The 13,100-nt window shown below is 38.8% G+C and overlaps 1 protein-coding gene across 3 annotated transcripts in view; it reads right to left on the bottom strand.

Moving 5' to 3' along the window:
• LOC122407363 (uncharacterized) overlaps positions 1-13,100 on the bottom strand; it is a 93,101-nt gene that overhangs the window by 17,048 nt on the left and 62,953 nt on the right. For all 3 annotated transcript variants that reach the window (XM_043413526.1, XM_043413525.1, XM_043413527.1), the window contains 2 exons: positions 3,879-4,015; positions 219-507 (listed from right to left, as the gene is read on the bottom strand). In XM_043413526.1, the coding sequence (XP_043269461.1) occupies positions 219-507; positions 3,879-4,015 (426 nt within the window). The remainder of the gene's footprint in view (positions 1-218; positions 508-3,878; positions 4,016-13,100) is intronic.

The following is a 13,100-nucleotide window of genomic DNA, read 5'->3' as shown; positions in this document are numbered from 1 at the left end:
TAGCAATGAATCCACTGAGAATTGACAATTCGTGCATATTTGCAAGGAGCCGTGCAAGCGTGCTTTCATGAGTTTGACATTTTTTGGTTCATTTATCCATTTTAATATCACACAAAAAGCAGTTGCGCATGTTTTTTGTGTTCGATACGAAACTCAAAGCGAGTTTGCCAAACGAAGGAACAAAAGGAGCGATTCTACTAAATTTTTCTGTACTTTACCAACAAATGGATTTCCATATCGTACTACGGCGTCCGATTTCCGTATCATTTTGTACGCCATACGGAAATCAAAATTGAATCCGGTCTGATCTTGGCTCAGTCGTAGAAGCCTCAGCGATATCGTCACACTGGGTGTTTCGCTGTAATAAATCGCTGGACCCCATGATGTCCCGCACCACAGTCCACCGACGTCCGGCCTCTGCACCTCCGAAATCTGGAGTGAACCATCAGGACAACCTTCCGCGGTGAATGACACGAATTTACCGAGCGTGAAGCTATCGAAGGTCAACTGAAACGACATTCGATTGAACGACGATTAATGTTTATTCATTAAATGATTTTTCAAAAGAATACCAAAAGTTGAGGCTGCTGGAGCCAAAAAGAGGTTCCCCTTTGCCCTGTCGAGCGGATCGGATCAATTTTTTCTTTCATCTCGAAATTTTTCATTTTTTTTACCATTCTTTTCGATTTTTTCTGATTTAATTTTGTTTGATCGAATAAAAAAGATAAATCGAGCAGGAGTAGGGATGTCGGATTGTTGAAAGAAAATCGATTCATTAAATCGAATCGAATTGAGGTACAACAAATCAATTCCATAATAAATTGAGCACTCAGAGATCGATTCACCCAGAATCGATTTTGTGAATATCAATAAAAAATGAGAAATAAGTGTGATAAAACTGTAACTGTAAAGTGTGAATGGAAGGGGAGATTGAATAGCTAGCTAGTAGTTAGTAGCGCCACTTCTCTCACAGGCACGGGTCTCGTACTCTCGCGTCTCTTCAATTCACGATTCACGACTCACGGGAAAAATTTTCCGAATCATCAATAAAACAGTATTAAAAAATCGATCTCACAATTGAAAGATCAATTCGAATAATTAATTAGTCGGAGAGAATCGATCTGAAAAATCGATTAATCGTTGGTTAATAATCGATTTTGGGAAAAATCGATCCTTAGATCGGCATCCCTAAGCAGGAGAATCGGCTACATATTGAGATAGACACGAATTTCTGTTTTCTCATCGTAACCAGTTCTCGTTTATGAATTGAAATAAAAAGCAACAGTTTCGAATCAACTGAATTGATAAATCGTGACGGGGGGAGATTGCTTCTGTTTTCGTTCCGTCGACAAAACTGTTGCTGACTTTTCATTTTTTTATCCTCATACAGTGCCAATGGAACGCTCAGGAATATATTTTTTTTTAATTTTTACTTTTTCGTCGGTCAACGATCGAATGTGATGAAAATTCTAATAATTGGATGAGTGATAAAATCGTCGCTGTTATCACCCATCCCCATGGGTGATATTTCTTCATAATACATTGAATCTTGTCGTACGAATGATAAATCGTGAGGTTCTGTTTGAAATGGAACAAAATGATAAAATCGATCATTTTCAGTAATTCAATAATCAGAAAGTTGTTTCAAAAGTTTTTTTTCGTTCTGTGCACGAAACTCTGGAAATTTCCTAAGCCGAAAATAAAAGTAAATGTAACCAATTTTACTATCGATTCCAAGTTTTTCTTCGGGTGGGGAAAGAGAGCGAGCCAGAACACGGCGGAGGGGGAGTAATAAATTAGTCACTCCGAGGGCTTTTTTAGGTATCGCGAAATGCATAGCCACGGTGGAGTGTTTGTGAAAGCTCGCAAACCAAGAGGCATAAATTATGAAGGTATAAGGAAGTGTGCCAAAAATAAAAGTGAAAATTGGAGGGTGGGAATAGTTGGCGGGAGTGCAGAAAAGTTTACAACTCTCCCGAGGTTTTTCTTCGCGAATGGACGAACGTTTCTGAGTAAACTTAGAAACTCGAAAAATTTGTTGGGAATTGGACAATGCGCTATTCCAGTTATATATTCAATATACTTCGAGTTTTAAAAGTGCTTTTTTATTGCACTTTTTTAACACCGGGAAAGTGTTTTCGAGAGAAAATACAATTATATTTATTATCAGGTAGCGTTACAACTTTTTCGTCCTTCCCATAAAAACGACTCATTTTTCTCTTTTTGTCACTACAAATAAGAATTATAAAATATACGAGGCATTTTCCAGTTCGTTCGTTTTTGTAAAACAGCATCAATACGATTATTGATTTTTCGTCTTTTGTTTTTTCAGGCAGATTATGCCCGTTCAACCGTATCTCATGGGTGTCTAAATTAGGTCGATTTTTACTCCCTAATTAAAGATATCACTCTATATTAACGCCAGAGTTATTTATTCAAAATGGTAAATACATTTTTTCAACTAATGAATGAATTTACAAGACATTAATTGAACGGGGATCCATCACTGAGTGAACCCGAAATTTCATTCGTCCTTGGCTAAAATACTACAGTTTTTTATGTAAAACAATCGCTTTAGAGAGCGCAAAGGGAAATGGATTAAGAAAAAAGTATTAATGACAGGAATGGCCCAAGCGAAGAAGAAACGAAATGTCGAAATAAGCAAATGTGAGGTTACGAGTGCTCATTACCAATTTCCTTCAATCTCTAACTTAATATATTTTTATTACTGGTAAGACGATCGTTTCGAATTTTTTCCCAAACCTTCATTATATACTTCATTGTTATTGTCTACGTTTTCATGAACTTCGTAAGAAGCGTTCGTTTGTTATATGAAAAGATAAACGATTTTGTGTATATTTCTTCATATTTAAACACGTTTATTTCAATAACGAATAAGACGAACCCCTTAAAATTTGACATTTGTATCAGTCGACTACCCATTTAAACTCTGTCTAAATTTCAAGAGTTTCTTAATAAAATCGTTTCGTGCATGAACTACCTTAAATCACATTAGTTTTACGTTTTTAACCTCGAAATTTTCGAAAACATTCCAAAGCTCTCAAAGCAATAGATAAACCAACGAATGTCGTTACATTGATGAAGTTTGTAACGGTGCGCTTCCGCTGATACGCTGTAACGTCGTTATTCCCTGGGTCGAGCTTTTTTTTTTCTATTTAACCAGCTTTCATGTTGTAAACGAATAGATTTTAGTTCGAACATTTTACAACGTTGGTGCTTTCATGCTACTACAAATTAAAGCAAAATTCGAGCACTTTTGCTCGAATTTTCGCCACATTTCTGAAATATCGGCAAAGAAAACTGAATAAACGCGAATGAATTCGATTTTGTCCGAAAATTACTGACCTCGATCACACACACGAAATAGTTCGAGATATTTTATGCCTGGGAAAAAAATTTTTGTGGCTCTTTAATAAATGAAAAAATGAATAAACTTTTCTGTGATTCGTGCGACGACGAAAATTCATTTAGAGCAAGTTTATTTGCATACTGGGCATCCGGACTTTGGTTTCTGTCCAAATTGATTTCATAATTTCAATCCTCTCAATCCTCTTTTTATTCCTATTGACTCCACGATGCCATGAGTATCCGGGCGGGGACCACCGTCCGCATCAGGCATCGCAGAAAATTGTTTTCGACATGGATTTATGAACGTTTATCCCAAAGCACTCGAAATTAGCGTTGAAAACTCGAAAAAAGTTGGCGATTTTCATCAGTGGCTGATTCGAATTCGATCAGTGGCCGTCGATTGAACCAGCCACTCTGCTCGGTGGAATCTATTTTGTCGAAATGATCGAGTTTTCATATCAATGATAATATCGATGATCAAGAAATAAGTGAAACTCGCTCTCGCCTACCTGAACTATATCCCCTAAATCGCCCCCGGGTGCACTAAAGGTGAGCTTGCAGAAGTAAGGCACCTTGTCTTCCTTCGGGCGATGCAGTTCCAGATAGTAAGTTTTTCCCACGTCCCCATAATACGTCTTGTTGCAGGCTGCAACAAAAGGAATTTCAAGTGTAAATGAAAATCGTGATGAACGCTCATTCTGTGTATTGGACTCTCGCTGGTAGCGACGATATTCGAATTTGTCACAAGATTTTCGTGTGATTTTTATTCTCATGGTGGGGCACTTCTCACAGAAAGGGTGAAAAAGGTAAAATATTGGAGAACCCATTCAAAAAGAAGCGATTGGATTCATTTGTGCACACGAATGATTGATTCGTTCGATCGACAAACAAAAATTTATTAGGGAAGAAGAAAATCGATGATTTTTCGCATCGTCGACATTGTCACTTCCACGAATTATGGAAAGAAAAAGCCTCGAGTGTTTATCAATTTGCATATCGGAAATTGAATAATTAAAAAGCGAATTTCATCGTGTCTGAATTATAAATAATTCTAAGCAGATTCGAAAAGAAATTCTCCGAGGATAAAATATTCACTATTGTGTTTCGTGGAACAAATCTCGTCACTGTTTTTGTTAAAACTAAACCCTCGCATTTCTCGCTTCCTTTGTTAGCTGCTCCTTCGTTATTGGCAAGTCCCTGTCCATGGTAAAATCGTACCGTTGCAATTCTAGTATTGACAACTAAAATGGGTTTTCAGGATTCCAGTGGACTCGGAAAGGGTTGAATGGCAAGTTTGTCACTTCCGAAGGTTTTGTAAAACAAGCATCGCTGAAAAATCTACCAACGATACACAATTTCGAGATTGTATCGTCCTAAAAGAATCTCTGATTTCTTCACCATCGGAAAAACCGTCTGAAAAAAATCCTTTCGGACAGCTTATCGTTAGAAAGAATTTCAAAATATTTATTTTCATTTTCCACGAAATTTTTTCGATTTCCCAACAATTGACAGTGAATAGTACTCTAGTATTTAGCAACGCTAACGTCAAACCTAATTTCTTTGAATCGTTATGAAATAAATCAGCCAAGTGTCTCGTGTACCTTCGAAGCCGTACAATAGTACAATGAAACGAGCCCTCTTTCTCGATCATTCCCGTTCTATGGATCCGACTTAGAAGCCCACTAAAAGTTCCTCAGTTACAAATGAATTCTTCACTCGTCCGAGTGCGAGTGAAAATTTCTCTTTGATGAAGAAAAAAGAAAAAATCACTGGCACTGGGGAATGTTGAACGCTGATTGGTCAACTTGGTATCCAGGCTATGAGACATTCTGCTTGCTATGCCAACTGGCGTGTTAGCGTTCGGATCGCCGACACGGAAGGTCAGGGAATCAGTGAGGCTCGAAGAGCACTCGTATCCCTTGGAAGTTCTCCACCTCGTTGGAAAGTCACTCCCCTTGGAGGCGCCGCTGGGGGGTGAGTGAACTTTTCCCTCTGGTTTGGGTAACCCTCCACTGGCCATTGTTACATCAGGTTGGTGGAATTTGATACGATTCAGGAACCACCATCGCCCTAACGATTAGTTCGAGACCGAAACCAGCTCTGCTGTCAATGAGCGTTGTCGTATAGCATGGTCTTGGGGTTTGGCTCCACGATCGTCTCTAAAGACCGTCTCTCGCGTGTGCTTATGCAGCAGGAACAATGTCAATTGCGGTTGCTCAGATTCGCTTCATCCAGCCAAGTCATAAATGTTTTCTCGCCGCTGATTTGACCTTTCGATCCAACTCAAATTCATCGTCTAATCGCGGAGGAATTGTTCCACAAGGAAACTTCATTTTCAATGAAATTGAGGGGGTGGAGATCCGAGTTGTCGAAATACGACGATAGCATCTTTTGCTGCGAGCGATGTTTGAAAAAAAAGTGTAAAAAATTTCATCGTACATAGAAATAGCAGAAATATTTTCGCTAGTCGTTTCTAATACTTGAAAAAAGGGAAACAAAAACGAAGAAAGCAAAGTGAAGCTGAAACTGTCCGCTTCGAAAGGTTATTCGTTCAATTGACTTGCGGTTGTTTCTCGTCGAAACATTCGATTTTCCGTCCCTCGAGAAAACTCGCTGGGTGCAAAATGCTTAAGGCCGGATCTGAATATTACTGAGCAAAATTTTGGGAGGGTTGACAGCTCCACATTCGAGACGAAACGAAAAGTTCGAAAGATAAATAAAAAACGGTCCGTTCCACGTGTGTTCTCAGGGACGAGGGTGGAAAATTTCAAGCGTTACGCAATCATTCCGAAACTTTTCCACGCAATTTATCTTTCAGCTGTCATTCACAGAGACGTACGCGATCAGCGGAAAGTTCCCGGTTCCCGGGCAAAAGTTCAATATAGTTTCACAAGCGTTTCCTATGCCGTTTGCCGCTAGTCGAGGGAGCGGCTTCAATGAAGAGAATTTCGAGGCAAATTTTCATTTCACCTTTTCGCCCCCGGAATCATGAATGTCGAAGCCTCACACTTCAAACTCCATTCTTTTGAAACTTCTTCGCAATTCCGTTTTCCAAAGACTTCAAGTTTTTCGAGAAAAAGAGTCCTTAAAACTGTTGCCTGATAACTTTTGAATTTGCCCGTGGCAGCTCAGGGCTCCCTAATAATTCGAACTAATCGTTGGAAGCCTTTTCTCTCCCTCCGATCGTCCCTGACTCTCCACTTTTTGTCGACGAAAGTCCTGTTCCTCAGTTGCAATCAGTCTAGAAGTGCCCGTCACCTTTAGTCATTGGCTCGAAGCACACAATCCGTGTATTCTCCACGTGAAGTTGTTTTTATCCAGGAGAGAGGAGAAATAGACGCTCGGATAATTCTAACGGTTTCCTCCCCTCGCCGCAGATGAGTTCTGACAAGTATTCACTGCGGGTAAAATCTATAGCGTGTGTCTATGTACGGGGTAACATTTGGCGATTGTAAACCGGTGCCAAACCTGTTTATACAATTCCGCGAATATGCCGCAATGCGGGGGAGACCGAAGGATAGGGGTGCACCGTAGAATGTCTACATTATAAACGTGCATGTGCAACGTACATGGAGCAGTACAGCGAGCCGATGTTTGAACGTCGAGCGATATTTGGAACTCGGGAATGATCAACAAAGATTGAGAAACGAGCTGCCTGGTTGTCATAAATCCTACGAGTTATGACAGCACCGGAGCAAGGGATTTCACAGTTCAAGATCATTTATAACAGTACGTAGAGACCCACAGCTGTCTAAAAGTTCCCTATCGTTTGAATTTCTCGTGATAATTTGCATGAAAATTCCTTCGAGTTTAGCAAGCACTGTGACAAAGACGTAAGACATCAGTTTAGAAGGCTTTTCGGTCTTTTTACAATCTTCCATTCACTTTGTGACAAAATTATAAGCAAAATTGTTCGTTGGTATAGTTTGGAACGTTTGGAAGAAAAAATTAAAAGCAGCAGCAGTCGAAGGAGTGCAGGAATGATCGGTTTCTTCAGAAATTCAGTGAGGAGCAGTGTCGCTCTCTCATTCCAATAAATGACAGTTTTTTAAAAAACGAAGCGATTCAGTTTGTAAAAAGCTTTTGCTTGGACGGTGGCGACAGAAATAACAGGGCAGAATGTGGAAAAAAAACGTTGTGAAAGTGAGCCCGTGTGTGTAGCGCGTATAGACGTTTTCAATGGTTTCTGTACGCACTCATGGGGTTGCTATTATACAACCCTTCCAAGGTTCCTCTTTTTTTAATCTTTCATTCTCTCTCGACGACTGCACGAGCAACTTTTTTTCACTCGCCAACCCAATCTCAATGATGCTTCTACGCGCGCCTGGTCACACTCCAGCCGCACATCACTTTTTGTACTTCAGAGTCGGTGGAGTGCTATAGACTTTTAGAAAAAAAAATGTGGTTTCCCTTGAGTCTCATTTAATCTTTTCTTTCTTGCCGAGTGATACTGAGACGAGCATGCGTTACGGGAAGATGATATATAAGCTGGAGTTGAAAATTTTAAACTCACTGCGTTTTTTTCACAAATATTATTCGTGAAAAATTGCTTTCGACGTGTTCTATTGAAAAGAATATGTCCAAAGCAAAAGTAGTGGAATATCGTTTCAATGAATCAAGCATGAATGGGTACGAGGGTCGGGACGTTTCAGAGCGATCTTTGTGTATATTTGTTTTCCTACGCTATTATCCCTTATCCATGGAAATAGCGGGGTCTGTATCAGCCGAGAATCAATAAGATGCATTCTCTGATAGTGAATTATTTCACGTCATAACTTCGGATCACGCTCGTTTCAATACGAAGGTACTCGATCTCGGCTTCTCAGCTGTGCTTCGCTGATTGCATCCTGTATCAATACTTCGATAAATGAGCTGTCGGGGTGCACGACCCATTCATTTAAATTGTGTCATAGAAGGTCATTGAGAAAAATTATCGAAGCATGAAGAAAGTTTTTCGATGCTTTTCTTTACAAATATTATAAAAAAAAGGAAGAGGAGAGTTTGTGATTCGTAAATATTTAAATTTAGTTTCTGACAGAAGACTTTTGGATTTCTCGTGGTACGAAAAAAATCTGAGTTTTCAATTTTGCGACAACCTTAGTGGTCATCGGGTGATAAAACTTTGAATTTTTTTTTAATTTTCAATCCTGAAGAACTGATGTAACTTTAGCTCGTTTTTCGAACCCATTAAGGTAGATCGTTCCCATAGGATCGTATTTCATGGGTTTCCAAATTGGGTCGATTTTTACTCCCTAATTAAAGATATAATCACTTTGAATTAGTGTCAGAGTTATTAATTCCAAATAGTAAATAAACTTTTTCAACTTATCTGTTGGCGAATGAAATTACAAGCCATTAATTAAACGAGGATCCATCACTGACTATCCCTGGCAAAATTACTATAGTTTTTCATGTAAAAAATGACATTAAAGAGCGCAAAGGGAAAACACAACGGGAAACGGATAAAGAAAAAAGTATTAATAAAAAGACAGAAGGCTGTGACAGAAATGGGCCAAGCCAAGAAGAAACGAAATGCCGAAATAAGCAAATGCGTGAGGTTACGAGTGCTCATTACCAATTTCCTTCAATCTCTAACTTAATATATTTTTATTACTAGTAAGATAATCGTCTCGAATTTTTTCCCAAACCTTCTATACATACTTCATTGTTATTATCTACGTTTTCATGAACTTCGTAAGAAGCGTTCATTCGTTATTGGGATCTGACATGGAAGCGTGGCCTAAAATTAAAATGGCGCAGATGAGGGTGCAATCGCATAGGTTAAGCCCGTGTATGGTATAGGCTCACCATGTAAATATAGCATTAGTTATAATTATTTAGGATAAATAATGGTAGTTTTAACATGCAAAAAGTGATATTTATCGATGGTCCGGTTCAATTCATAGTCATTAAAACTTCTTTTTTCTTTTTTTTTCTCTTTTTTTTTCTTTTTCTATTTTATTTTTTCTTTTTTTGGATTATTCGTGAGGTGTAAACACGTCTACTCCCATTTTTGTTTAATTTTGCGCAAAAACACTAATGTTAATTGATATGTATCAATGAGCAATGCACCCCGGTTATAGTTGGAAAATTCAACACTACCAGATGTCTCACGAATTTTGTCAGATCCCAATATGGAAAACTGAACGATTTTTTACGCATAGTCCCCGCGTATTTAAGGAAGTTGAGGCATTAGAATGAAAATGATGTCACCGCTTTTAAACCGATTGCATCTTATAAAGTGAAGTGTAAAAAAAATCAGTTAAATTTTCAGACAGTTTAGGAGCGTCGTTGTTGAGAAAAATCAATAACAATTTGGGCCAAATAACAAGTAATCTTATGGAAGTCAAGACACATTCAGTGATATCTAAGTTAAAAATGATGCTAAAAATATAAAATTTTTTGGGCAACATGAGCAAGGCTTGCCGAATAATTTCAATTTTTTCAGATTTATTAGGAGATTTGCTGAGATTATATTAATAATAATCTGTTTTCCGTGCAGTTTTTTGAGGCTAGGATCGTCACTGTTCGTGTTTTCGACTGAGCTTTCACCAGTTTTTCGTCTTTTTTTCCCCAACTTTTCTTTAAAGTGTTTGCAACATTGCCAAACTGTAAACTGGCCTAACTTTTGAAAGGTACAGGTCATCACTTTTGGGTAAAAAAAATGACTGTACAGCCTCAACTTCCTTAAATTCTGTCCGAATTTCAAAACTTTCTTAAGAAAATCGTTTCGTCCATAAACTACCTTAAGTAGATTTAGCCCTTTAACGAAAGCAGTAGGTTTTCTTCTATTAATCGAGAATTCATCAGCGGCTTCTTGAGTAACGTTACAGTAAGACTGATTGCACTGCCGAGCATTGGCTCTTACAGGAGTACGACGAGGGGGCGAGGGTGGAAGGTATTTGTAACTATTATACAGCTAGATATTCCACAAAATATACAGATATATACCAGCAGAAGTATGACTGTTCAACTCCGAACAATCTACCAGACTCTTCCTCTCCTTCTTTTTCCGCTCTTCATCCATACATGTCTGCATATGTATACACGTATATGTGTATATGGATTTAGGAATGTACGTGACGTTGGTTGTACTGGGTTGACCCAAATTGTGCGGCGGGTTGGCTCAGGGCCAGTTCGCTGTGTCTATCTACACAGCTCGAAGCGAAAACCCACCACGTTACAAGAGGGATCCTTACTTATATTTTTACCCGGGCTCGACGTTTCCATTCAGCCCCTGCCCCCCCGCCCCTACTTCGTTCTACCTTTAGGCTACTATGTAACGCAAGACCGATATCAATTCCAAAAGTCGATAGATTAATCGTTCCCACCCCTTGCCATTCATTTTAGAGATACACGCAGCTACGTCGACTCTTGTCTGCCATCCTGGAACCCTCGCCACACAGCATTTTTGACTCCGTTTCGTCACTTCTTTTCTACATCGCATGTTTCGATAACTCGAGTGTGGAAATGATCACCGTTGTTGTCCTCTTTCGTGTCGAAACAGAATCAGATCTATTTATCGCAGTGTTGAGCAATGAGATTTGTGGGGAAATCTCGAGAAATAATATCGATCATCTCGATCGAAGAAAATGAAGCATTTCAGTTCGATTGTCGTCGAACTGAATGTGGAATCAAGGAAAAAAACTTTTAGCATTAGATCGCGAGTCATGGTCGATTCCCAATTGACTGCTCGAGCAACGTGGAAACGGAGCTCTAATAAAAAAAGCAAAATCAATAATTTCTTATGACTTTCGTCGTTTGAAAGACACTGAGCTATTTTGTATTTTCATAGTTCACGACAGACTCGAATATTTCGGTTCTCTGCCTACTGGAAATTGACATGAGATTTAAAAAATGAATAAAAACACCATGCAAAATTAGGTAAAGATATATGTGAAATATTCTCTATACGAAAAAAATGATTTGCGAATTCGAGTAATGCACAAGTTTAATTGGATAAATTCCTTTGTTATTTTTGTTAAAACAAATACCTCGCGTTCTTGGTTTTTTTTCATAGCTGCTCCTTATTATCAAGTTGCTCGAACACACGCGACCAGGGTGTCCGTATAATCGTAGGGCTACAATACATGCTCGTATGCCTGCCTGTGTGAGGGTGTACAGAGATTGCTTGTGGAGAACGAATGAAGCGCAGGTCTAGGGAAATGAGGTCGCCGAGCATTGTGAGCAAGAGCGAGTAGAAGAAATAGGCATTGCAGGGATATTATACGCTATGTGTATAGCTTTGTGTAAAAGTGATATGCACCCTAGGGCTGTTTGATCCGCACAAAAAGTCGAATAGTATCCCGGTGAAGAAAAAAAATAGAAAAATAATAAGCGAATTTAATAAGCGCCATTTCAGAGCAAAAAAAAATTTAACCCTATTTCGCCTTTTTGAATAATTCATGCCATTTTTTGCGTCCCCGACGTGTCTTTGAATGTGGCCATTTTTCGCGATATTTTCACTCCACGATAGAGGAGAAATCGTAGAAGCGAATGATGAAAAACGTCGGCCCCTCATTTTCGTGCAACAGATAAATAAAATATTCATTTCCACAACATCCCTTAGGCTACAGGGCTCTGATGATCGCGAAAGAAACTCAAAATTCAAGTACCGTATTAGCACCGATCCTGGCCGCACTATAAAATACAAATTTTTCTTCCAATTTTCTTTTCAACCTATTTTTCACTGGAGTTTCTAAAGAAGAATGAGTTGAGAAAAAAAAACTCCGGATTATGAAGTGGAAAACAAATGATAACGAATAAGAGAAAGAAAAATAAGAATATGAAAAAAATGTGATTGCAGAACTCAAGAATTGAATCAGCTTCGTGGACCTGTGGGCTCGTTTATTCGAGCGAATTTTAAGCAACACTTGTAGCCTCACAAAAGTGTCTCCAGACAAGTACGCTTTGTTTCTTAGATTTTTCTCACAAGTTCCCTCAACGCACTATGCCCATAGTCATCCATAGCGTCTGTTTGGTCGAATAGAACGAGCTGCTGTTTCATGGGTCTGCGCACAGTCCAGCAGAGAATGAAGGTACGAGCCTTCAGCTCAGCCAACGTAAACGGGTAAGAGTCGAATGCATGCATGAATGCTTGCACACTCTATTTAAACGTAGCTCATAACTTGGGTTAATTATACGTAGCCAGCTCGCTTACGTATTGTGCTCCATCGTCCGTATCCATAGTGAACAATCAGGCCGTTTATAGTATATCCCACTCCGTAATCGTTGTAATTACACATACATGTGTGCAAACCGTTCCGTCTGGGAGTTTGTGCTATTACATAAATTATGTAAGTTTATCGACAACACAGTATTTATTCCACTGTACATGTCGACGTGTTGACTATCGACGCTTGTTTGCTCACCGCACCTCATAAACAGTGTACTCAATTCGTACCCTGGAGGGGGATATTCAAATTTTTTGAGAAGATCGAAGCATGTTTGACTTTGTTTCACATCAATGGCGGAAATTTGATGGTTCATTAAGGAGGGTGGATCGCGATGATACAATGTTGCCATGCTAAAGCATGTTAAAAATATGAAGAATTTCAAAATGATAAGAATTTCATAAAATTTGGTAAATCTATTCTTTAAAGATACATAAGACAATGTAATTTTTTTTAGATTTTTCTACCACATAGCTCTCGAGTAATTGAACATTTAAGTTCACGTGTATAAGCACAGAGTTTACACATGTACAGTTATACATCTCGTGCATAAGAACT

This window comes from Venturia canescens, chromosome 2 (assembly GCF_019457755.1).
Source record: "Venturia canescens isolate UGA chromosome 2, ASM1945775v1, whole genome shotgun sequence".
Classification (NCBI taxonomy): Eukaryota; Metazoa; Arthropoda; class Insecta; order Hymenoptera; family Ichneumonidae; genus Venturia; species Venturia canescens.
This window is presented reverse-complemented; position numbering and strand designations above follow the sequence as displayed.